This window comes from Atractosteus spatula, chromosome 26 (genome assembly GCF_055471065.1).
Source record: "Atractosteus spatula isolate fAtrSpa1 chromosome 26, fAtrSpa1.hap1, whole genome shotgun sequence".
NCBI classification, from domain to species: domain Eukaryota; kingdom Metazoa; phylum Chordata; class Actinopteri; order Semionotiformes; family Lepisosteidae; genus Atractosteus; species Atractosteus spatula.
This window is the reverse complement of record NC_142731.1, coordinates 5,166,959-5,193,403: the sequence shown is the minus strand read 5'-3', so window position 1 is coordinate 5,193,403 and position 26,445 is coordinate 5,166,959. Positions and strand designations below refer to the sequence as shown.

Sequence of the window (26,445 nt, the reverse complement as noted above, 5' to 3'; positions counted from 1 at the left end):
TGGCGGACAACGTCAAATAATTTTATGATGAAAGAATGTTTCCCTTTTAACACGCCTGGTGAAATGAGGCATAGTTTTAATGCCATCTGCCTATACCTGTAGTAAGCGATTTCATAAAGCTGATCCGTGCCCAAGTTTGCACGACAAAAACGTTTCGTATAAGGAAGGTTTCTCATCAGTATGACACCTGCTTAAGGCAGCAGGGGGTCACGGACAACAGGAGCCCTAGTATTTAATTCCGATCATGATCTTGATGACTCAATTGAGCTCAATATTTGATTTCGAAGTCAGATCTCTGAGTCTTTTAGGTCTCAAACAGCAGCTATTTAAGCAATACATGAAGTATCTGTAGGACTCTAGCCCTTGAGGACTGAAGCTGCCCATACCTGAGCCTATTTATCGATGTTGTTTCATTTGTTTCAAGTACAATTTAAAGGTCTCATGGCAGAAAAATAGGGGTGTTAAACCACTGCAAGATTTTTCTCCCTAAAGCTCCCCTTATTTGCAGTGATGAAAGTTTCTCTCCTCTGCTTCTGATGTCAAGTACTCCTGCGTAGTGGGGCTGCTGGCACAGAATGGCCACACCACAGTGGCAGGTGAAGTGGTTCCCCATCCACACACAAAGTGCTTTGGACATTTTTTTTGTGATGCAAAAGGGCTACATGAATGCAAGTTTGCACAAGATCCCAAAGCCGGTAAACAGCTGCCAAAGGGCCTGGACAGCTGCCGTCCCCGAGTGCCCCCGCGCCAGCACTAGGAGTCCCGCGCCTTACCAGTCCTGGCTCTCAATCCAGGGGGCGAGGAACTGCCGCAGCTCCATGGGGAAGCTGTCGCTGTAGAGGTGGTAGAGCTGCTCCAGGTATCTGGGGTCCAGCTGCTGCAACTGATTCCACTGGGCCATGCTGACCGCTGCTGTGCCTCCTCAAGCCTGCTCCCAGAGAGAGGAGGAGGAGGTGGAGAGGCAGGAGAGGGGGAGGAGGAGAGAGGGTAACTCATATAAGACAGCACTAAAACTAAAAGAGTAGAAGCAATTGAAACAGTAACATAACATCTTGGTTACAGCTCCCAGTTTCAGGTCTGGGTATGCATGGCTTCTCTGAGCTTTGAGATCTAGAGCTGCAGCCAGCATCTTCCCTGAGTAACAGGAAGAAAAGTGCGGAGGGCAGACGAGACACTTTAATGAACTGGACGCGCGGTGCAGGTCACACGCACTCAGTCTCAAACAATGGCCGTTCTTTTTAGGCGAGACGGCAGCGGCACACATTCAGAAACCTCAAAAGCCAAATCGCAATGGAACGACAGACAACACCTCACCCATTTCCTAACAGCGCGCGGGCTTCCTGCGTCGCTGAAAACGCAAGCACCTACCACAGAGCCGGAAAAAAAACCAAACGGCACGAAACTCTTCAGGATGCTGCGGCTTCAGGCAAGAGCTAAATCTGGTCAAGTTTTGCTGAACGAGACCAAGGCAGGAGTCAGCAGAAATCAGCTCTTAGCTGAGCTGGTTCACAGAGGTGTGAAGAGGGGCAGGGTTGCAATACGCTTCTGTTTATAACAAAAACGAAACCGAAAGGAACTAAAAAAAGTGACAAAAAATGTGTTTATTAAGTATAGGAAGTGTTTAAAAAAGTCCCACACTCCAACTCTTTTGAAGCAGGTTTGATGAGTCTGGAAACACCTGCTACAGACCTAAGTTACATATAGCTATGTAGCTGATGGGGACACCCTTGGCCTCCTTCAAAAATCTGTCTGAGGAGAGCTTCAGATCAGTCACCATTCAGCGACAAACAAGCCAAATGTGCTGGTCATTTTGTAAATCCTTTTGTAAAAGGGTTACATTGAGTCATTTAAGACGGTAATCAGCTCAACTAGGGAAGTTAAAGATTCAAGCGGAATAAAAAAAATCACTTGAGACTCAAGGACTGAAATCGCTGTCCATATCTGTACAAGTAATGTGTGCTTCAGGTTTGGGAAAATACCATGTACTATACAGAGTGAACAATATTATTCATCCTTCTTTACTGTAAGTGTTGATTTCACTAATTTCACTCCCTGGTCACCCCTGAACAGATGACCACCTCCGCTTTTGGACTCAGAGCTCAGTGTGATGGCTCCCCTCATGTGTCATTTTCCTGTCAAACTGCACATCTATGGAAAGCGCACACGTTAGCTTTTCAACGACATCATCTAATCAGTTAGGGAGTTTTCTCAGTTCCTTTACAGTTGCGCAATCCACGGCTTTCCTCCTTGAAGGAGGACGTGTTAAGCTGCTTTCAGACTTAAAACAACTGCCCCATCAATATCGATTATTATCAGTTGTGCAGACTTCTTAAGTTACATCTAGGATGTACGATTTCTATATTCTACGTCCTGGTTGTGACTCGACTCTCTCATGCCGAGAGTCACGGACAGTTTCACTCAAAGCCTCTATTAGCACATTTTACTATGTTAGCTGCTTTGAGAGTTATTGTTTGGTTGAAAATAAACCAATCCGGCCATCTAGCAACCATTTCACTTGCACTGATCAGAGTCTGCAAAACCCCGATCACAATAACTCAAAGTGATCTGCAGGCATTAGTAACTATGAAGCGCCTTCCGGTCAGGTTTATCAGTAACATCGTTGACGTCAGGAAGGTCAAGGTTCTTCCAATACAACACACAGATCTATCAGGATTAACTGCAGACCACATGCTCAGGAGAAATCATCAATCACATTGCTGTTTCTGCTTATGAAAAGAAAATGAAAAGAGTCGAAAAATGAAAAATGTCTGCTTGCACAGTAACACGCATCCACCATGACTTCCAGTATTTACCCCACAGGTCTGCTACAGGCTTAATCTGACAAGATTTCACAGGGCGAAGCTTCACCTCACTGCTCCTCCAGCCCCGTTTCACTTTCTCAGACGGCACTCGAACACAGGGCAGCGCTCAGTTCACAGGGCCTTTCACCTCGTGGCTGGGTGATGGGGTTTTGTTTTTGCATCTTCAGATGTGCAATTCACATTGTGGTCAGGGGTCTGTTCTTTCGACAAACTGCCGTAAAGCCAGTAAAAAGCACCCTCGCATGAGAACGGAAACAATTACTCCCAACAGTGGCATTTCAGAACAAGCTACCCCTTTCTGTTGGCCGACGTGCTTAAACGAGACAATTTAGAGCCGGAGAGAGAAGAGTCAAGCTCTTCTGTTGGCTCTTTTGTGAAACGAAAGGGTAGCAGGCAGCTCCGGATGAGGACTGTTCGATTCCCAGCTGTCTGTCTGGAATGGCAATACTGCCTTCTTAAAAACACTCATCCCTAAACTACATTTGATCAATCATTTAAAATTCATTTTAAAACACTAAAACGTCTGGACCCGTGGTCAAGAAAAAACAAAACCTTAACTTTCAAAATTCACACCACGAGCTTTCACTTCTTCTTTCATGCTTTCATTTGATGTTAGCTGGGCTTATTGGAATACATGACTGGTAACGTTGGCTGGTGGTTACCGAGCCCCGTAAATGGAAGCAGAACACTCCTGATATCATTCTGGGAAGTTTAACGTCCTGCCGGCCCCCAACAGATGCAAACACTTGGCAAGGACAACCCGAAACAAGATTCCGATACAGTGGCTTGGCTGCAGATTTCTGAGCATAGACCGTATTTCCCTGGAGGTTAAGTCCAATCCTCCGGCTGCCTACAAGAGAGGATTTACGATCCAAGATGAATCTTCTAAAATCCATGCTGCATTTACACTACATGCAGACAGAAGAGCTCTAAACTTTTTCTCAATTCTGAAAAAGAAACACCACAGAAGCAGAACACAGGACAGGTACAGCACATGCGTGTATTCGTATTTTCAGAATGTGAAGGACACAATAAAAAAAACAGAAAAGTATTCTTAATTTCTATATTTTACAGCTAACTGTGACTCTGCAACCAGTGTAGCGTTCTTGGCCCTGGATACCGGGATACTGTATGCAAAGTAAGTTCATAAATGCAGTAGAACTTCAGGAGAACTGAAAACTATTTGGTAGAATTACCGGACTCAGTTTCACAAGGGAACTTTGGGAGCTTTCAAATCACTTTAGGGCTAAAATAAAATGCAAATAAGATTAAACTTTGCAAAGGTTTCTAAAGCACACCCCTGTGTATGTGGTCAGGGGAATTAAGTAACATTCACAACCAGGTTCTTGTATCAGAACAGAAAGTATGATGACAGCCCTAGCCTATTTTTACTGCGTTTCAAAACAGCACAGTTTGCAAATACTGTAGGTAAAGATGATATAAAGAGTGGCTGTTCTTTTCGAAATCATATTTGCACTTGCTCTCTGTTAATTAAGGATGCCTATTAAGATTAAAATGGTGCACTAAGCTTTATTTAACAGGCAAAGGAGATTTGGGACAAAAAAAGCATTAATTCTGCCTACAGGGATTTCCCTTCCCTTCATAAAGATTCAAGCAAGAGCAGGCCATTCTGCGCAGCTATCTTGTTTGTGTGCCATGAACTAACTGATCCAAGGATCTCGTCCAGCTGTTTTTTGAAAGACATCAGGGTGTCAGCTGCTACAACAAGCCTGGGCTGTTTGTTCCATAATCTCACAACCCTTTCCGTGAGAAGGGTGTCTGCTGTTCTCAACTTTAAATTCACTTCCGCTCGTGTGAGGGTTGGGCTGACTTCGAGAAGTATGAGCCCCTGAACTAGCCTGTCAGACTAGGACTACCTGATCACTCGTTTGTGGACTGATTGAACAGCAGCAATATACGTTTTGCAATACAGAGATCAAACCGTACAGAATTTCAATCCCATTTCTGGTTATTTCATTATCTCCTTGCCTTAAAATACTGTATTTAGATTTAGACTATAAAATAGCAAGAAAGAACCAAACATTTTCCAGTCGATACTTAGCTCTTTCATGACAAATGCCAAAGCAGTGTAATTTCAAGCAACCAAAAATATGTACTAACTTGCAAAAAAAATAATAATAATTTAGAACACATGCAACAAATCTGTATAAACAGAGCCTCGACAAATCATGACTCAAGCAAAAAACAACGTAGTGACCTATTTTTCCTTAATTCTAGCCATTTCATAGCGTAACAACACACACACAGATTTCAAGAAGATGCACTGAATTCAATGCTTAGTAGAGAAGCAAGACAGTTATACAAAAGAAGAGAAAGTCTAGGCTTATTTTATGTTAAGCCAGAGAAAGTTTCTGATGTAGTCAGATGTCGTGTCTGATCCTGGGGCACTAAAGAGTTTAATACTGAAAGAAAAACAGCATTCCCTCAAATACAACTGGACTTCCCCTTACAAGGAGTTCTTATCATTTTTACTGACTCTAGCGACCTGCATCCCAACTGTAAGTTATGCTGTTCTCAACCAGAAGTCCCTTCAAGCGCCTTTCTTTAGGCCTGACAAACATGATAATGAATTGTTCCTCAGTAACAGAGATGGGCTGCACTGTGCTTCATCTGGTCGAGTTAATCATAAATGCTGTTTATTGGAACACACAAGGGTACCTGGAGCTTTTCCACTGTATCACTCCTGTTAAGTCCCACATCTGAGCCAGTGACCTTCTCTCCTTGTGTCTGGTTACACAGCAAATTCCTGTGTCCTACAGCTTAGTCCTCGTGCTCAGAGGAAACGTCCTTAGACAGAACAGCTCCCCGTCATTATGGCAGTCTGAAGTATTATATCCTCCATACTGTTAAATGTAATAAGGATCAGGGTAGTGACAATCAGAATGTAATTTTAATATTCTAAAAAAACTAGGTAGCCTTTAAAAAGGAATTAGAGGTTAGAGGAAAAGCACTAAACCTTAAAAAAGTGGGATAATTGTGGATTTCAGCTTCCTAGTGCCCAAGAACTGAGTGTGACTCACAACCTGTTCTGAGATTGCTCTGTCCATAATGATTCTGTTGTTGGAGGTGCCTCTGCAATAGCACAGGTGAATTTTGCAAACCACACCAATCCCCTGAATAAGGAAATAGATCTGTTTGTGACTTTTATTTTTCCCAGCTGAAGGAAGCACACATTTGAAAATCATGTAACAGCAAGCCCCTTACCTCTACTACAGTTTGGCTAGAAACTGGAGATACAGAACACACTATTATCTGTGCATTTGGGAATCTCCATTTGTGGACTGCAGGCATGAGAATTACTGCACACAAAAACAAAGCAATTGCAAAATGTCCTACAAGAAGAAGGGACTTCTCCAATTAAGGAGAAACTGACTCCTTTACAAATACAGAAAATGGAGCAAGAAAGAAAATGACAGGCCATGCAGGGAACACAGACCCTAAGATTTGTATTTTACTGTTCCTTCAAGGTTACAGGCAATAGGATAAGAGGCTATCAGGAAACATGAAGCCAAAATGTAACCACAACCACAAGAAAGAGCTGCAGGTGTGTGGAAAGACTGCTGTGGGATGAGGGTTTTAACTGGGGAGCAATTTACGGAAGGAGATATTTATGCCCTGGATCCAAAAGCCCTTGCTGGAACTTACCAGTGGAGTATTCCAGAGCACGTGTTCTTAAACCTCTAGTGAGAGTGTCTCACAACCCAGATTTCTATTTGTGCATCTTGAACGTTATTTTCAGCTCTTGAAAAGCTGCAGGGTATTTGCAACGGGTACCAACTCAGAGAATTCTCAAGCAGGAAAGGGAGGCTCAATCCTGCCTTTGTGCCATAATGTGACCCAACAGAACATGTGCTCCACTGCAACAGCGACCACAAACCACTTGGGGTCCTGGTGCTTCGTTTAGGAACCCATGTTTGCCAATTTGTTGACATAAAACCTGACACTTGACACCTTGACAGAAGACTTTGGCTTCATATATTTAATTTCAAACAGAATAGTTATTTTTCATTATTAGCACAACTGATTTTGAGCCAAGATCTACCTCATCCTTGCAGAATTTTAGCAAGAAACCTTTTCCATGCATCTATTCACTCAGCTAACTCAGCTACTGTTTCAGCTGGAAAAATTCATTTTAAAGCACTCAGATAGTGGTGGAATAGCTGACAGGTTCAAACAAGGGTGCATTTAAGCACACAGTCCTCTTTACCAAGGAGGCGTGGGAGTGGGAGACGATAAGTGCTCAGAAGAAAGAAGAAGAGACAGGGGTGCAGGGGGCGATTACAGGTGAAGTCATTGATAAACCACAGAATATTGGAAACAAAATGTCAGGCTGACGAAGACATTATGAAACACACCTCTAGTATAATCATTTACTGATCCTTCATGATTACGAGCTGAAGTGCAAAAAGACCAAGCCATCGCAACACCTGAATCTAAAATGCAGTCTAAGCCATCAAAGCTCTGTAGCTCAATCAAATAGAACTTAAACAGACATCAGAAAAAAATCGGTACATCTTTGAGAGTGTGCAGTGCTGAAGAGATGTTGAGTGGAATGCCCACACCAGAGCAAAGGAAGGCAGTGGTTAACAGAATGCTCATTTAGACCTCATCAATACAAGCAGCTTCCTGTGTAAGACTGCGTCAACAAAACATTGATCACATACAGACCAATGAGTACTGGCTGCCCACCAGGCGGAGAGAAACCTTTATCAACCCCTGCAGGCTTCAATGAGCCCACTTTCTCCAAGCATCTTCCATGCCCGATGCAGAGCGAGAGCACCAAAAGCGGAAATCTGGGAAAACTCAGACCATGCTTTATGCTAAAAGAGTGGGATCTGCGCAGACTCTAAGCCCAAGTCATTTCTTGAACGGCAAGTGGAAGCACCCCCCCCAACACACACACACCCACTCACTCAACCCAATCCCTCTCCTATCACCCCTGTCAATGGACGACTCGTTGCTCAAGCACGGCAACGATCACGAGTGGAGACTGGCCACCTTGCGGCACGGAGATCGGGTGCAAAGGACCCCCCCCCCCCCCCACTTTTCCAAACCTCTGCTACAGTTCCATTCTCTGGTAAAAGAAAAATTCTCCACCTTCAGCTACGTGCTTCAGGCTGCCAGAGAGGAAATTCCCAAGCCTGTCATGAAGCCTACTCGCGTGTACATCCACACGAGCAGGCGAGCAGGTACCTGTGCTGATCACAGCAAGCTTCGGTGTAAGCCAGAGTTCCCCTTCCCAGCCACTTCAAAGGGCCGAACCTAGCACCTCATTTATCGAGCTACCACAACACATCCACATGCTGCTCAGGCCGTGGAAACTAGCGTGTCTTTAAACCTGAAGAACTGCGATCGATTTGCTCGTCTCAGCCTCCTCCAAAAATCAGAGCTGACCCAAGGCACCGTGAAACTACGCACACGGTTCAAAGACGTCACCTCACCTCTGCAAAAAAAATAAATCCTGTTTCTTACAGGTTGCAAGTACTAAAGAACGGGTATGGATCTCTAACAAACCAAAACAGAAGACAAAGCCTTACCTAAACCATTTGGTTGCATAACCAAAAATAAACGTAGACGTAAGTGTCCGTGCTTTTATTTTTAGGGTTTTAGCAGGGGTGTCGAAATAATCAACAACAAGCCCTTTTGAACTCCTGGTGGATGAAGCAAAGTGAGTTTTTCTCAAGCATTAGTCATGATCTCACCTCCGTTCTGCGCGTAAAAATGAAAGCCAGAATTCCAAAACGTTTCTGAAGGTGTTACTTTGTAACTTCGATTACTAAATAAAAAGATAGCCTTTTGATGTCATCGGAACCGGACACCACAGCAAGCGTGAACGAAGCTCGATTCAGCCCAGCGAGGAAGTCGATTTGACACCGACTGTTCTCTGTCGCTGCAAAAACATTGCGTAATGCTAACAGATGAATCACAAGTGAACAGTAGCACAGAAAACTCGTCGACCTGCCGGACTGTTCTTGGAGCTCGCCTCTTCTCTACCAGGAAGTGTCTTTAATATTTATCCACACACACACACACAAAGTGTTCATGCAAAGAAAATCGTCAATGAAGCTAAACCCACTTCTGCAGACTTCCTCACGAAAAAACACGGTTTTACTCGGTCAACTGAAAGATGAACTGAAACTTACACTTTATCATTTTTAAAAAATCTATCTAATCATATGTATTTTTTTTTCAGTCAGGGTGCCGGAACCCCATTCGGTTCCGGAATCTTGTCAACCCAGTTCTAGTATATGGCGAAATCAAAACTCACCGGGTCTTGGCACCGACTTGGCTGAATGCCGGTTACAGTACACACCATTAAATGTGGAATGACTTCTCATTTATCGAGCCTTAAGAGGGTTTAAATTTAAAATGAGGGGGATCTTTACGGAGTAATTTTGAAAGTGGGCATTCACCCAGGACAGGCGTTTCCATTGAGAAGGCTAAAGGCAGCTAATATCAGAACAAACTCGCCAGGTGTGGGGGTTCACTTGTACGCGCAGATAAGCAGTCAGAAACACGCCACTGTCGCCTTGCCGGGCTCTCTGGAGCACAGCTACTGTACCTTGAAATGATCGCACTGCAGCCAAACACGGAAAATCAATAAAATCTCAATTTAGAGAGGGGGTGGGGACAAAAAAAAAAACAACGTACTTTTTCAAGTCAACGACGTTGGCCATTTCTTTCGCTTTCGCTCAGATTTGGAAACGCGCATCCCCGGGTCTCTCGCTGAGCGGTCCGCTTTTGCACTTGTGTGTTTCTGACACGTCTGGGTGAGTCATGCAATCTATACGCATCCCTCATCTTCAATGCAGAAAACCCGTCATACGCGAAGCTGACCTTAATCCGAGATTACGGGTTTGTTGTTATAAACAAGGTTTTTTTTTAAAAAAAAACTGGCCAAGTCGTAACAATTACACAAGAGCCCCTTACCTGATTTCTCCCTGGAGGTCCTCTTGAAAAATCAAGGTCCCGTAACTGTTTCCTCACAGAAATGCTAAAAGCGAGAAGCGATGTTTTTATAACGGACAGAATCAGTCTGAAGTGCTAACAGTTTGCCTTATTCCCTAACTTCGCTTTTCAGTTTTTCCTCTAACTTTCCCAAACTCGATGGCTGCTGAAAAATCGCTGTTGTTAAGTATTTCCTCTGCCAGCATTGGAGACAACCTAACCCCAGTAGCAGGAAACAGCTCCTTGGCCCAATAACCGTGGAGAATCCTTTCCTGTTACTTAATTATTCATAAAGATGTAAATATCTCATCCAATCAGCACCTCCAAAAACCCAAAAGGGGGCGGGGACAGAAAGCCTAAGGTTAGACTGTGCGCGGCATCGCAGTGTTTATAATTCACGCCCTCACCGCCGTTCTAGAATAAAATCTTACCTCCCTCTTGTGCTTCCGTCGAACTTCAAAAGAATCCCTTCTTTAAAAAAGGCTGCAGCGGAGGGAAGGTGTAAAAGTGCCTGGAACAGCGCGGCTGGAAATCATCTGAGTTACTGGCAGTGATTACGTCACATGCAGTTTAATAAGACAAATGAAAACTGGATTTTTAAGAGCATTGAGTGAGCTATTGCCAATGAAAGGAACTAAATAGCTAGAAAGCTATTAAATGAATCATCAAACATATATTTAGAAGACAATGACAATTTACCTATCAGTCTTCTTTATTTCCTTTTCCCGTTTGCTTTTTGATTAATGTTTCTAGTAAGAACTCCATATTCTATTCTAAACTCTACATTCTACGCATAATAGACGCCCTTTGATAATCAGATAGTTCGAAGTTTTTACTGTTCTGAACAGACACAAACCAGAAGTGACACAGTGAAGGGTTATTTGAATGAAGTTCCCGATAACTGATGAGCCTTGAAGGAGGAGGAGGTGGGGGGGTGTCATTTTCCAGATGGATGTCTGCACTGCATGTGAATTTGTACTGTTGGGGGGTATCCAGTCCTTTTGGTAGCGAGATGTCCTGCCTTCAGTTTTTCTGATTTTCCTCCTTAAGCTAACAGCAAAGTTCATCCGGAAAGCTGTGGGGTATTGTTAAAACAGTCCAGTTCACACAATAACAAGCCCTTGCTGTGTCAAAGACCCCACAGGTTCCTTGGCGCTCTTGTGTGGTGGGAGGAATGAGCTCCTTTCCTGTAGTGGATGGGCAGTTGGTTGGCGCGCGGTCGTCCTGTAAGGCAGTGTTGCTCACCCCTGGTCTGGTCTGGTCTGAGTTCCCATGACTTCATTCCAGATGGGAACCCAGTCTGCTGCCCTCCCACTCCATCATTCAGCTGATGACTAGCAGGGCCAAGGTGACAACGGCTGAAGACGTTGCCTTTCTACTCAATACATGTCCCTTCTATGTTGGGCTCTGGCGTTGTAGGGGAGTTTTCCCAGGAGGATGGGGCATCACACTTCCTCCTCATGAAATGAGCAATTCAGCCAGGCAAACTATAGCACCTGCTGAAAACCCATGTGATCGTTGGAAAACATGCCAACTAAACACAGAAGGCATCCACGCCTATAATCAAACCCAGGAATGTAGAATTACGAATGCCATGGGACCGGTAGATATATCACAACTGCAAACTACTGAAGCCTGGCCAGTACCTGGATGGGAGACTTCCTGGGAAAGCTAAGGTTGCTGCTGGAAGAGGTGTTAATGGGCCCAGTAGGGGGCGCTCACCCTGCCATCTTTGTGAATCCTAATGCCCCGGTATAGTGATGGGCACACATAAAACTGGGGTCTTGACTCTCTGTCCTCATTAAAAATCCCGGGGTTTATCAATCATGGCCTCCTAATAATCCCCATCTAGGAATTGGCTTCATCACTCTGCTCTCCTCCAAACTGAGAGCTGGTGTGTGGGGAGTGTACTGGCGCACTCTGGTTGCTGTCACATCATCCAGGTGGGGGCTACACACTGGTGGTGGTGGAGTGGAGTGGAGTCGCCATTACCTGTCCACAAAAGGGCTATATAAGTGTAACAATTATTATTAAATATTCTGTTGGTTTGCACATACGAGCTGCTGTCTCCCAGCTGGCACTCCGTACTGACTTGCCATGTGAGATATGACATGTACGGTACACATAGATAGAAATACCTTGCTTGTGGACTTACATCACAGACGTCCAGTTCTGCCAATGCGGGTGCTTTGATTTCCCAAACATTGCTTGTTCAAGATTTGTTTTATTTAGCCCCAGTCAACCAAAACAGAAAAAAAACAAAAGCAAAGGGATTCAAGTTACAGTTTTCATCTGAAAGAATTCAGCCTTGACACACGGTGCATTTCCTCTAAGGAAGGAGTAGCTGCAATGAAACACTGGCGGTTATGGTGGGCAACCTGTGAAGCAAACTCCCACAGTGTCTAGCCAAGTTTCCATTCGCACCATCAGAGGTGCCGAGTTATTTAATATCACATTTATTCATGAACCATATATATTTCTCTCATTTTAGATATAAAAAGCGAGTGCTTTGTTAACCAAAGGCTAAAGCCAGTTTGAAGACAAAAATAGGTTTTTGTGAACCAGCTTTAAATCAAGCTGACCAAACAGTAAGTGCTGGTAGGATTTGTGTTATATAAGGAAACGGACGGATTAAAACAGATGAATTCCCAGAATAAAATTAATACTTTCTCTTTCAAACGATGTGACTTTGTTTTACTGTTTATGAAAGCATTTACAGTAGGGACGCAGTGTGAAATCTCCTTCACCCCTTTCTAATTTTTCATTCTGTCTGGTTTCAACAAGCAGGAGAAGAAGTGTAAAATGTTGCCAGTTTGTCTCAGGTGAAACGAAGTCTAAGGTCTGGTCTTTGTGCCCGGCTGCGGGTGAGTGATTTTGTGTCTTCTGTTACCATAGTGATGAGCAGCTGCTTCTCTCTGGACTTAGAAGCTAACCAATGGGCACTACACGAATCAGCAGGTTTCCAAATTAGACTTGGCAACAGCATCGCAGTACGAATGGCATTCCAGTAAAGCTAATCAAAAGATCGGGTGTCAGATTGTGTCCTATTTAAAAGCAGTTACCTCCCTTTGGCATTGTGTTCCCACTTCCTTACTGCAAACAGGCCTCTGTTAAGGATCGGCCTTTTAAACAGATGTATTGTTTATGACTTTCAAATAGTGACGCATGTGACTGACTAGACTATGACGAGACACTCTGTGCACAGGTACACTTAAAATTCAAAGCCGTTCCATATGTGACGTTCTGTGTTGAATGTAACTCACTTTGACGCCTAACTGCAGCTTAGACTGCAATGACGCAGATAACTTTAGACTCTTTCAAACAATTCAAGGTTGAACTCCTTCGCAGGCCTCAGAAGATGAGACAACAAAAACTCAATTCAATCAAGGGTCTGTAGCATTAATCAAAACTGAGAATATGTGCTACATCTACATCTACAGTGCAGGTTAAACCCCTGTTACAGGGGTAGCTGTTTATACATTTGGGGTGACTGGTGAGGCTGGGAAAGACTTGTCTGGAAAAGGACAGTAATGTCTTCATTAAGAACTAGAGCCCATGATATTCTGGGCCCTAGGCCCTAGTCACTGTGTCAGTTTCAGGCAGTCCTCAAGAACAGCTCTCCATACTTACAGTTTCCCATTCTACAGACATACAGATGTACAGCTCTGAGGCTGGAGTTACCACACCAGACACAAAGACAGCGAGACTCTTAGGATGTCAATCAGGGTGTTTTTTTATTGAGTTGTTAGTGGTTAGGCGATTTGCAGTGATACAGTGCAGAAAGCAAGCTGTATTATCTGGATACATAAGATAGCGGTAAAATAAAATCTAATCTATGTGGTCAATGTAAACATAATTGTGTTTTTTTACTTTTGTCACAAAGAAGGGATACATTTCTTTCCTTTCTGAATCTGATCACCAGGATACAGTCATGTTTGCTGATATAAAAATATCCCTGCTGTCTCACAACCAACAGCATTCATAAAGTCATAAAGCAATCAGCAACCTCCATTAAAATAAGCAAAGCAGCCATTTTTTGATCATGCCATAGTGCCTTTTTTCAGAGGAGGCTGGAGTTGTACAAGTACATCTAGGTATCAGATTCTAAAGAGTCCTTTTCATCTCCTCTGTGACAGGCAGAGGTGGATACAGTAGTCAGATGTTCTATTGTGCTTTTCAACCATATTGCAGGTGCTGGCAATAAAAAAGTAATAGAAGGAGCCAGTCTTGTTTTGCAATACTTTATACTATCATGGACTATAACCACTGAAAGAGTAACTCAATCTCAAAAGCCCCTTCCCTTCCTATAGAGACTAGGCAGTGGTAGAGCTGAACTTCATCCTCTCTGTAACAGCTCTTCTGAATACTATCTTGTTGCTGAGGTGCTTGGGGACTCTCAGGTGACAAGAAAAGGAGTTATGTCCAGTTCACTTGTAAGACGCAAGCACCTGCTAGTGTACCTGTCCCCGCGATCTGCAATTTTATTTATATTGTAAAGAAAAACAAAATATTTCATGTAGAGAAATGTGATACGCCTGTTGGCATTTTCTTAAACCCTGCTTGGATGTGACTAAGATTTGAACATGAATAAAGAAAAAAGGCGTGCCAAATGGCTTTTAGACCGGAGGGCCTAACTTATCTCCAGCTGATTCAGAAAAGGTTCTGCATCTGCTCGCGTGACTCGCTGTATCTCGCCAGCCCTGCGGCTGTGCAAGTTCTGCAGCACAGGGGCTGTAGCAGGTACAGTATCTGATTACTGGGAACGTGAAAAAAAAGACCTGAGAGAGCCCTAGTTTGTCAACAAAATGAATATATATATATAGTTTTTTTTTCTTTTCGTAAGGAGGTGTCCACATAGTAAATGTTACAATACTGTCTGTCTACACAGCAGTACATGGCTATTAACAGCCAACAAAGCAGCTACGCTAGCATTCAGCTTCAGATTTTATCAGCGCAATAAGCACACAGACATGTCAGCCTCTCCATCTGTCTCTGGGAGATATGCAGATCCTCCTCCTGGTGGTTCCCAAACTCCCAGCGATTTTTATTTCCTGGCACAACTTCACCTCGACCTTCCTCTCGCCTCCCGCCTGGATACACATTCGCCCCTCTCTCTCCCCTTCCTGCTCCTCCCCAGCCAGCGGCGCTGCGCCTCTCTCGCCGCTCCCTATCAGTCCTCAGAAGTGCTCTTCTTGATTAGATTGCAATCCGTTAATAAGACCCACGCTATCACTGAGCGGCAGGCTTCCCATCAGTGAGAAATAAAAAAAGGAAACCCGGACACTTCTCATAAACCTGTTAAATTTACAGCACAAGAAGTCCTTTTTCCTTAGTGCATTTAATACATATGCAATATATCTCTTTCTAATCATCAATAAATCATCCTGACTTCCTTCTTGACAAAGACACAAGCGTTGAAATTGGAAACGTCTTTCTAACTACATCACTTTATAAAAAGGCAGGAAGAGCTGTTGTACAACATATATATATACTGTATATATTCTAACCTATACAGTCAGTGGCCAAAATATTAGGAACATCCAGCCTAACATCTTGAGCCCACATTGACAGGTGGTGTGTGTTGGGCTTGAGTGGCCCGAGGCAGACTTCCAGCCCAATCCCAGATCTCGATCCCAATGGGATCCCATGCATCCCTAAACACTAAGTTGGCCAAAGGCCACCCTGGCCAAAAAATAAGAGTGATGGGTTTGTATCGCACATATTGAGCTCAGTCTAGAAGACAAAGAGTGGAGACTTTGAAGGCCATGACAAACCTGATGGCAGTGAAGCATGAGCAATAGCATACTGTACATGTGGAAACTAGGTGGAAGCATGTTTATGACGGAGAACAGGACACACTTCTTTATGCAAAGGGTTGTGGGAGTGTGGAACGAGTTGCCCAAGTTGCAGAAGCCGTAACCATCCCTCCATTCAAGAAATGGCTGGATGAGATCTTCGGATCAATCAGCACCCTGTCTATCAAATCATTCTGTTGACTTCATGCTCTTGTGTTTCCAAACCTTTCATTGTCATGTCCCACTCATGCTGTCCCTGCTGCGAATATACACTGTATACACACAAACATATATAGCCATAGGCTTTTACGTATATGTTTGTAGACTGTTCCCATAACAAAATGAACAGACCCATAGATGATGCAATTTGCTCAATCATTACACTATGCTTCTGCACCCAGGGTATGAACATCTTGTATGTATTCTGGCAAACGTTATCTTTTGAACTGTTTTTGCTGACAGCCAAATACATCCCTGTCACTTTACAAATGATCAGGGCTACACCTGAAACTCAATTGTTTTCACCTTTGTAGCCCCTTAGATTGAAACCAATTTGTCCTCATGGCCCGAGGACAATCAAAGATTCACAAGACATCATTAAGCCTCACTTACTGATGATACAGTAAGTAGTCACTCTTATTTCCCAGCGCTCTGATTGGTGCAGCTTTAAAAAATCATATTTGATTTCAGGTAATGTCATTGTATTTTGCACAGATAAGAAAATGGCTTTGTAGAGTAACATGGTTTTTCTAGATGCTCTGCTCACTGTGAACAGCAGGGTAAAACAAGGACATACCAAAAGGAAATATCGTATATCCAGGAGATTAGAGATTACCATGAACTGTTTTTTTTAAAGACCATGCCTCAGATATTGTCTCTGATTACACGGAAGTCTGCCGACATGGAAAGACCACATATGCTATCTGTCATATTGTTAGAATTTGTAATCTCATGTGAGATTATGGCTAAATACAGTTTATAGATTTATATTTACAGTTTAGATATCAACACTGTGAGCATGCATACATACTGTATATTTACAGTGAAACAAGCAATTAAGTACAGGAGGCTTATAAAACTAGCTGGGTTATTCAAATGCTGTATTTTGAAAAATAAGCACCGTGGAGTGATGAAATTTGGTAAACATGATAAAGGGACCGCGGGAACAGTTCTGAAGGACAACGGCAGTGTATGCTTACCACCATTTACAGACCTGCACAAAGCTGTCCAGCATCCACTATCAAGGTCCATCAGAGCATGTGCCCTATGGTCCTGGTCTATGTGTACCACATTTCATTGCTGTACGCAGCCTTGCTCTTACAATATACCCTGATTACTATAACTTTAAAAGCATGCTGTGTATTTAAAAAATCTGTTGCTTGTTTAAGGTTAAACAAACTAATGTGTAATAAGAAACCTAAAAAAGGAAGGCCTCTCTGAATGAAAAATGATGATGTCTGTCATCAATTCAGGACATTATACACTGTCATATTGCTAATGAAGGACAGTGGGTAGTAGTCTCTCAAAAAGGAGGGGGTGTATTCTCTTTGAGAATGTTGGTCTCTCAGCCATGAAATCCTCAACACTGACGTTTTAAACCCACTTTGCAGTTACACTGGAAGGACACAGGATTCATCCAATCGCTCTCATAAAAAAATAGTGCTTTCCCACAAAAAGAACTATTTTACTTTTAGGGAACTGTATGGATTGATGATTGGATCAAGCCAGCCTGTATGGGCTGCTCTGTGGGAGCAATAACTAAATATCTAAGACCATCTGTCTAGTGGTTGTTTAAAATCAAGGGAAAATGTGGAATTCTCTATTGCTTTTTTCTTCTTCTTAACCGACTGATATATATCTCCACATTCTAGGATTACAGAACTTTTCCAAATATGCCTGTCAAAGGGATTAATTCAGACATCAGCAGCTCACACAATTAGTGCTTCTGATGTCAGCCGCATTGAATGAAACAGCTTTGTAATACCCACAGGTATTATTTTCACTTGTCCACTGGCAAGTGTGACAGAACGCTTCAGTTTCTCAATATAATATTTCAAAGAACAACGGCACAAAACGGAAGAGTCCTGTCTCCTTATGAACTCCAGCTCACCCCTTATGATGTTAGAAAACGTTTTACAGAATTTGGGATATGCTGAGAGGGCTTGCAGTACACTTTTACCTTTATTATGGTAATGTTGTCTATAAAAAAAAGAAAAACACAAAAAAGGCTTAAAAAAACAGGAAGCGTACAGGGAAGAAGAAAGATTACAGTCTGAAGGTGTCCCCTGTGCTTCTGTGGTGCTAGGCTAGGAAAGGTGAGGTTAAGGGCTTTTGGGTTTAGAAAATGGTTACAGCACTGATAACAAGACTGCGGCTAAAGACATTGATACCAAAGAGATCCCAGCCTGCCCCCGCCCGTTCTCCTGTGTGCCGAGAGCTCGCAGTTTGGAAGTCCGAGTCTTTCCAGGTCCTAGTCGCTGTCCTCCCGGATCCGGCTCCTCTCCACCAGGACCAGTTCCGTGTCTTCCGCGGCCTCCAGCAGCGTCTGCATCTCGGGGTTGTCTTCACTCAGCAGCTCGCCGCCGTCCACCTCCTCCTCCTGGGCCACCTCCATCAGCTCCGTGCCCTGCCTCTCCGCCTCGCCCTCGCGGATCTTCTTCACGTGGAAGGTGAAGGGGGGCACCTTGTAGACGGCGGTCTTGGAGCGGGCGTAGACCGTGTGGTCGGGGGTGAAGGACTTCTTGATCTTCTCCCGGGAGGACTTCATCTTCTCCTTGCGCTCGGTGTTGACGATGCGCGTCCCCAGCTTGTTCATCTTCTTCTCGATGTTGTGCCGGGTCTTCTCCAGGTTCTCCTTGGTCTTCTGCCGGGTCTTCTCCAGGTTGTCCCGTGTCTTCTGCCGAGTCTTCTCCATCTTCTCCTTGGAGAAGGCCTTCTTGAAGTCGTCCACGCGCCGCATGCTGCTGCGCTTGATGCGCTCCGCCCGGGACTCCTCGATGATCTCCTCGATCTCCACCTCCTCGTCCGAGGACAGCGCCAGCCCCCCCTCTCCGCCCCCCTGCTCCTCCGCCTGCGGCTCCGCCTCCTCGCCCTCCTCAGGCACTCGCTCCAGCTCCTTCAGCGACTTGGACACGCTCACCTTGGACGGCACCTTCACTTCGTCCTGCGGAGAGAAGACAGAGGGCAGGGGACAGCCCGAGATTAGCGCACCTTCCAGGCTAAGGCTGGACAACACTGGTGAACCACACACCTGCTGGTTTCGGTTCCAGCCGAGCCCTCCGTGACACAATCACACCCTTCCCTGACGTAACAGTTGTAAGATTCATTCAAACTGTTCATTCCCAGCTCTTGAACACGGCGGAGTTTAACCCACGTATTTTGTTAGTCAGATAAAACCTCAAACATGTGACTAGAAACCAAAATGCAAATATTCAATTGAAGCAACTGCTTAGATCCAGTGAGGCTTCAATTATCTAATGAAGGTGGGAATGAAAACCAGTTCTTCAAGTTTTCTCTTCAAGATGGAAGATGGACATATAGTCATGTTACAGTCAATACTCTGATGTAGACAGAGAACTGACAGGGCTTTAATAAAGGGATGAGCTTTTCCCCCTTCTTTATCTCCCTAGAGCTGTTCCCACTGGCCCAGGAAGGAAGACACAATCCCTAACACACTGTAACACACTCAGGAATGTATAGAGGCAGAAGTCAGGAACCAAACCGTCCAGATTTCCTACACAATTTGTTTCTGCTTTGCACCGCGACACACCTGTAAACCATAAAAGGAAAACAGTTGAGTAGACTCGGAGTGTACTCGGTATGTTTCCAATACCGCAGATTTCCCCTCTCCTAAAAATTGTAAACAACAGCCGTGCACCAGTGTTAAAATGTTCCAGTCAAGGTTTAATCGCCCTTAGGCGTCGACGATTCAAAAACACGCAGATACCGAGCTGTAGAACCGCAGCTGAGTGTTAATCGAGGAATGAATGCATCTTCACCGGTGCAGCAAGATGGCGCTGTAGTCCCACCAATCAGAAAATAAGCTCTAAGCACGCTGAAGTGCGGAATTCTGATTTTTAATTTTTTTTTCAATGTGTTTTTAAGCGGGATTGCTCACCCTTTCCATGTATACGGGACCTGGATAAAACCTGGGAGCTAGATTAAACCGTAAACTTTAACAGCAAGTGCCTGCCAAGCAAGGTATTCCTGATCACATTGTGAAATACTGTATTGCGTAAAATTAATTCCTGTAAAAACTTATGCAACGTGTTTTAAGTGAATGGAAGATACTTCTCTGTTTTACAGCACGTACACTACAGCTATTATTTTGTACGATGGAAGGTAGATTTTATATTCCGCTTTTATTGTTCAGTGAATAAAATGCTTTATACATCAGGTATTAGGCATGAGCAACGAACTAATTTCTTCATGATGAAAATCAAGCAAAAAGGAACTAATGCATCACATACCATAGAATATTTATGTTTCGTGTAGAATTAAGCGGCAAAAACTGTAAATTTATATAGCACTTTTCTGGGCACTCCACTCAAAGCAAGCACTTTACAGGTAATGGGGACTCTTCTTCACCACCACCAGTGTGCAGCCCCACCTGGAAGATTGCCATAGTGCACCAGTATGCTCACCACACCAGCTCTCAGTGGGGAGGAGAACAGAGTGATGAACCAGTTCAGAGAGGGGGGTTATTAGGAGGCCATGATTGGTAAAGGCCAATGGAAAATTTGGCCAGGACGATATGAGGGACATTTTTGAAGAAGAGATTCCTAATTGTACAAAATCAGAAATAAACATTTTTAAAAAATTAGGTATTCCCAAATTAGCTTCAAGAATGATGTACATTCAATATACCTTTCCCACTAGGAATGCAGCAGGTGGCAATTTAGACTAGATGAGCTTTTTACGAATACATCCCATAATACTTAATAATAATTATGTACATGTATTATGAGACAAGGTCTCCCTCTAGTGGACTGGTCTGTGTAGTGCCTTCCCGAGGGAATTAGTTTGAAGAGAACTCGGTTTTAACATTCGAATACCTTACTTTTTTAATACTACTGAGTCAAACATTTGATAGCAGAGCAATTGTTCTGAAGGCGAGATGCAGGATGGCAGCCCCCTACGTGAATTACAAAGTCTTCATTTATGATGTTTGACTCTCCTACACGTGCCTACAGATTGGAACACCGTAAATGCAATATTCATTCCTAACAAAGGTACAAAACAGAGCCAGGTTGTCCTGCCAAAAATCCTTATCGTAATTATGTCTACCTTTATGGATTTAAATTCGAGGAATCAAAATAAGATTCAGTAATATTGAAATGAGAACCAAGTTCTAAGAGACAGTCAGCAGGGATTTAGTAGAGGTACTGTATATTGTGCTTCAATAACCTACTAGAGTTCACTGACCAAGCCTCTAGTGGAGGACTTATGGGCATCAGACACTTTTATTTCATGTCATAGTCTATCGCATGTTATGGAAACAATTCTTAGACCAAAATTAGAGGATCACCAATGTAGAAATCAGAAACTAGCATATAGTCACCATGGATTTAGAAAAGCAAAGTCCTGCCTCACCACCTTCTTAGAGTTCTTTCAAGAAGCAACAACAGTAATGGTTACATACAGAGCGTATGATATGGTGTATTTAGATTTTCAGAAATAATTTGATAAAGTTCAAAAACATTTTTTTAAAAATTACAGTCCATCACAGCGCAAACAAAAAAGAACCGCCCTCTCACTCCCACACCAGGGCCAGTTTTCCCAGAAGCCAATTAACCAACCAGTATGTCCCTGGACTGTGGGAGGAAACCGGAGCACCAGGAGGAAACTCCCATGAACCTGGGAAGAACATACGAACTCCACCCAGACAGCACCAAAGGTCCGGAATTGAACCCAGGGCTCAAGAGTTAAGAGGCAGAAATGCTGACCACTGTGCCACTGTGTGTCCCTCCTGTATGTACTGTAGACTGTGTGTAAAAGTATTCTAATGACAAGGCTGTTAGAAATATTATAATAATTAATGTGCACAAATATAAAAGCATGAGCTTTCTTTGTTCTCTTTCACTCAGATCAAGTATACACAGAGAAAGAATGGTTAGGTGTGATGATTTTCTGTACTGTCCAGATCAAACTCCACAGCCGCCTGTCTTCCTGTGAAGACGGGAGAGTCAGAAGTGGAGGAGGCAGAGCCCTCCTCAGCCTAGCGCCGCTCTGGGTAAACACAGAGTCGGGTTTCAGCGCTGCTCTCTGGTTGCACCAGGTGGATCCCATCCAGACTCCTGCTAAGACACTTCCACCTCCCGAGACTGCAGTCGGGCGGCACAGTGATGCGTAAGAGTTCTTTGGCAACCGGTGTCACTCTTACTCCTGCTTGAATGGCAGCTGCTGATGCTGCTTCATAGCTCTCGGGGCCTAAGGCACCTTCCGTGTGGAGTCTGCATGTTCTCCCAGATCTGTGATTGTATACATTAGAGCTTTTCTTCAATGAGTTTATGTTGTAGTGTAGGTATACAGTAATCTGTGTTAGTTAGGGAATGAAAGTGTTTGCTTCTGCCTGGGCTCATCACTTTTCATCCATGAGGGAGCCAGAGTAAAGAATACAGTAGGAACATCATGGTTACAGCAAGGTAATGAATAACTGTATAACTGAATAACTTGTATAACTGAATAACTTGTATAACTGAGGGAAACCAGAGCAAAATAAAGTAAAAACAGGGAGTAAGGTATGAACACAGCCAACACCCTACAGATGCGACCCTGGGAAAGCTTCATAGCTGAACATAATAATTGCAAATTCCTAATTGATCCAAACTGGGTAATAGGTTTGATAAACAATAAATAGCTTTCCTCAAGTGACAGCGCACTATCAATGACAGCACCAGCAGGCAGGGCTAAGATTTGTCAGGCAGGCCTCTGTCTCAGAGACACAGCAACCCTTGAGATTTCCCCAAGGGCCTGTGGTGATGTCACACCGCTCCTCCAATCAGAGCTAGCTCTCCTGTACGTCACTGTGGAGCTCGTAGTGCATCAACAAACACATGCGGCTCTGATGGAAGTCTGGGTCAGAGGAGGCCCTCCCGTTGCACTGCAAGGAGTCCCAGCAAAACTGATTCCCAATCTGGACCAATACTAAAACAGGAAAAAAAAAATCCGCTGGCAGTTGTACCCAGAGGATGTTGCTGGCTGCACACAGCACTGGGAACAGAAATCTCACCTGCCACGCTGAATATTCTGGTGGCAGTCTGATGCCTCAGCTCCCCCAACACGCTCTTTCTTTTCACAGTGCAGTAAATATGAAATATGAAGCAGACTGCTGACGTGTCTCCCTCGCACTGGGAGGACTGGGAGGGTGGGAGCAAGGGGATCGTGCCATGTGATGCCAGGACCACTGAGCCTCGCTCAAGAGCTTCGGCCCCTTTCTCTCTCTCCGAGCCTCCGAGCAGCACAGCCACACAGCGAGTTCCCACCTAAAACCTAACAAGTCATCACACATTTCCCACCCTCCTGCCTCCTGCCAAGAAATTAGCTCATTTTTACCGTGCAGGCCCGTAAATGCATTCCTGTCTGCCTGACACTGACAGAAGCCATTATCCAACCTTAAAAGTCCTATTATTAACCTTGTCTGCTTTAATATCCATTTCAGAGTTTTTCCTATGTACAGTACAGTATGCATCCTACTGTTCACTAACGAGAGATCCCAAAGGCAGAACTCACCTCCTCGGACTGATAGAAACACACAAAGCAAACACACCAGAAAACTACAGCAACTCAGTAGTGTGTTGCAACATTCCGTTTGCCCAGATCTCACATCAAAAGAATGTCAGAAATGTTTTTTGCTTGAACTCCTTATCTAGGCTAATGTTTTACAAGGTTACAGGAGGATCAGGCCATGGAAAGCTTTTTTTTTTAACCCACCCCACCCAGCTCCAATTAACCACATTCCAGATGCTGGGAAGTTCATTGGGAAGCAATGTATCTACGGTACTTGGCATGTGGAAACTACACGCATTTTCCATAATCCTGAGACTCTGAGTCATTCCACTGTTCTCCAGTCTATCACAATGCTATATTGTGCTTTGTTCCTAAAGAAAACAGGAACACCCAGAAGTATTACATATAAAAAACAAATCTTGGCTCCGAGCTATGCCATTATTATGATACTAACAAAGGCAACATTTCTCTAAAGAAAACCATCTGCTTCCTCTTTCAAAACAAGCATGCAAAAATAGTTTGACCATGATTATGGTAAAGGAAAACCTATCGACTGAGACCAAAGGATTCTTGATAAGCTCAAATTTTAAACATTTTCTTTACAAGTGCTCAAAGCAGCAAAAAGATCCTGTGCAGGAAGGGACTTTACTGCATTAGTTTTTAGGGAATCCCAAATTATAACAGAAGCAGGGCATGCCCATCACAGGAGTCTTGCAGTTACGTACAATACAGAGGTATGTACTGGTATGTTGTAATGGAAACAGAGTTCTTTGTAGTAAATACAGTTTGCAATATTGTGTCTTTTTGTCAGTAAACCCTTGTCAAATGTTCTCAAATTCTATCGAATTATTTAGCTGCATGCTGGTATTTTAGTCCGTAACTGCATATAATCAGTCTTTGAGAATGGCTGGCACTCAACGTTACTCATTCTCCAAATTCAGAAAAAAAACCTTTTTTGCGCAGTCTGGTAGTCTAGTAATAGCACCCCAGTTTGCTTTACTCTCCAGAGCAAGAGAGTTTTACTTACAGTATACAGCCGGTAAGGATCTGAAGTGTATCTAGAAGTGTATCTATTGGTGGAAGTGATGCGGTACCCTTCTCCCTGATGCTGACCTGCCAATGATACCGAAATACTGTTGCAATTTGTTTGCTTATTGTGATTCACAACGTGAAAGCGACTTGTTTCCTGTCTACGGAGCGAGGACAGGCCGTTGCAGAATGACCAGGTGTGCTGTAAAAGGCTTTGAGGTGGCTCTCACGGTAGCACAGCCTCCTATGGAGCGCTTCTGGGCTTGTTTTACAGAAGCGGCATTTCATTTGGAGTAGTTCTGGGGCCATCCTACAGACTGCTGGCAAGGAGAAAGCGCAGCTGCACGCGTCTCGGCATGCGGTACATTTTTGAACCCATCTGTCCATCTGTCCATCCTTTCATCCATCCAATTCCAGATCAGGGTCTCAGGGGAGCTGCAGGGAAAGCGGGGTGCAGTGGCAAGTTGGGGTACACTGTGCACAGGACGCCCGTCCGTCGCAGGGCAGACACAGGCACAAACACACACACGCCAGGGCCAGTTTTCCCAGAAGCTAATTAACCTCCCAGTATGTCTTTGGACTTTGGGAGGAGACCGGAGCACCAGGAGGAATCTCACGTGAACCTGGGAAGAACATATGAACTCCACACAGACAGCACCCCAGGCCTCCAGTGCTGCAAGGCAGCAATGCTGACCACTGCATCACCGTGCTGCCCGGATAAACAGAAAAAGAAACTGTGCAAACCGCTGCCTCTTTGTTTAGAAGACACAGCTAGTACGCGGGCAGGGCTCCTTTCAGCAGTGAAGTCATTCAGCTCACTAGTGGCTGTCAGACACTGGGAAGCACAGGAGCAGCTCTGGCCGGCGTGATGAACTGGCAGCTCGCGTGTCTTCTTCTTCCTGGCAGGGGACGGCGGTCCTGACTGCGGCAGAGCCGGGTGAGGCTTTGGTCTGCGATTGCCTTTCAGCTGAGTGGTGCATACTCTTCCTCACGGAGCTATTAATCTGCCGGAGAAGCGCGCTGGAAATAGAATGGGAATATGAGGGATCGTACTGCTGGCAGAGAAGAGGGATTTATGAGGAGCTGGAAGTGTACATATGGGGTGGAGGGGGGGGGGGCTGAATTAGTAAAATCCTGGAGGTATTTCTCTTTTTTGACCATGGTAAAATTACCAGACAAGGAATTTAGGAGCTTCTGTGAAGTTTAGTGCCTTGATCCAGTTTGCAGTTCAATTCAGCGTGTTTTGTTATAGAACACTATTTGGAGCATATAACATCTTGAACTATGCAAGGAACAAGTGGACTTATTTAAGTGAACATTAATATTATTAGATACTGTAATATTCTAATCATTCTATGTTACAAAGTGGATGTGATCAGCAAGCCCCTGGAAGGAGAAGACTGGGGTTGCTGTGCAGTTGATACTGAATTCATGAACCAGATCAGCCCCCAAAAAAACATTAACTCCAAACACAGAGCTCAGGGACTGCTAGCCATATAGGTAAACAAATTAACAAGTATATTTCAAAAGATTGGATCAGCAATTGAGTGCTGTAACATTCATACACATCTGTGCACTGTTGTTTCACAATGATCACAGCTAATCCAACAGTACTTTTTCATGATTAAAATCCCTCCAGAGAGTTTACTGACTGAAATACTGCATATTCAGGGTTAGCCTTCTCTCTCCTCGCAGTGTTACTGTGGAGCTAATAAACACTAAACACATCCATTCAGAGATACCTGGCAGTTTTCTTCTTTGCATCTTTCAAAGAAATTGAACATTTTTTCCTTTACTCATCCACAAAATGAAATTAGGTTAAGCTTTGCTGGATGTGGGACTAGTCCAGGAAATCTGTATTACATCTTTCTTTGTAATCAGCCTAAATTTCTTTCTGGAGAAATTGTTAATCTTTAAGTAAAACTACTTGTGATTAATGCAGTCTTAATTTAATCAGAATTCATACAGACTTAGTCCTTCTTAGACTCCTTCCACAATGTTAGGATTACATCTGCTCTCTTGAGTTCACAACTAATCATTTGGTTGCCTGTCCTAAAATGTATCTATGTGCTGCACTGCTCCTCTGACTGATGCTAACTCTC

The 26,445-nt window shown here is 43.8% G+C and overlaps 2 protein-coding genes across 7 annotated transcripts in view; both read right to left on the bottom strand.

Moving 5' to 3' along the window:
* Window positions 1-10,018, bottom strand: part of stat3 (signal transducer and activator of transcription 3 (acute-phase response factor)) — a 30,834-nt gene extending 20,816 nt beyond the window's left edge. For 4 of the 6 annotated variants that reach the window (XM_088906102.1, XM_088906106.1, XM_088906104.1 and 1 more), the window contains exons 1-2: window positions 9,774-10,018; window positions 774-928 (exon numbers count right to left, since the gene is read on the bottom strand). In XM_088906102.1, coding sequence (XP_088762228.1) covers window positions 774-901 — 128 coding nt within the window. In that variant the 5' untranslated portion in view covers window positions 902-928; window positions 9,774-10,018. Of the gene's footprint in view, window positions 1-773; window positions 929-8,545; window positions 8,730-9,773 lie in introns of those variants that run through there. The other 2 variants (XM_088906103.1, XM_088906105.1) reach the window with 1 other exon arrangement.
* Window positions 10,019-13,503: 3,485 nt separating this feature from the next.
* Window positions 13,504-26,445, bottom strand: part of cavin1a (caveolae associated protein 1a) — a 32,747-nt gene continuing 19,805 nt past the window's right edge. The window contains exon 2 of the mRNA XM_088906109.1: window positions 13,504-18,749. Coding sequence (XP_088762235.1) covers window positions 18,057-18,749 — 693 coding nt within the window. The 3' untranslated portion in view covers window positions 13,504-18,056. The remainder of the gene's footprint in view (window positions 18,750-26,445) is intronic.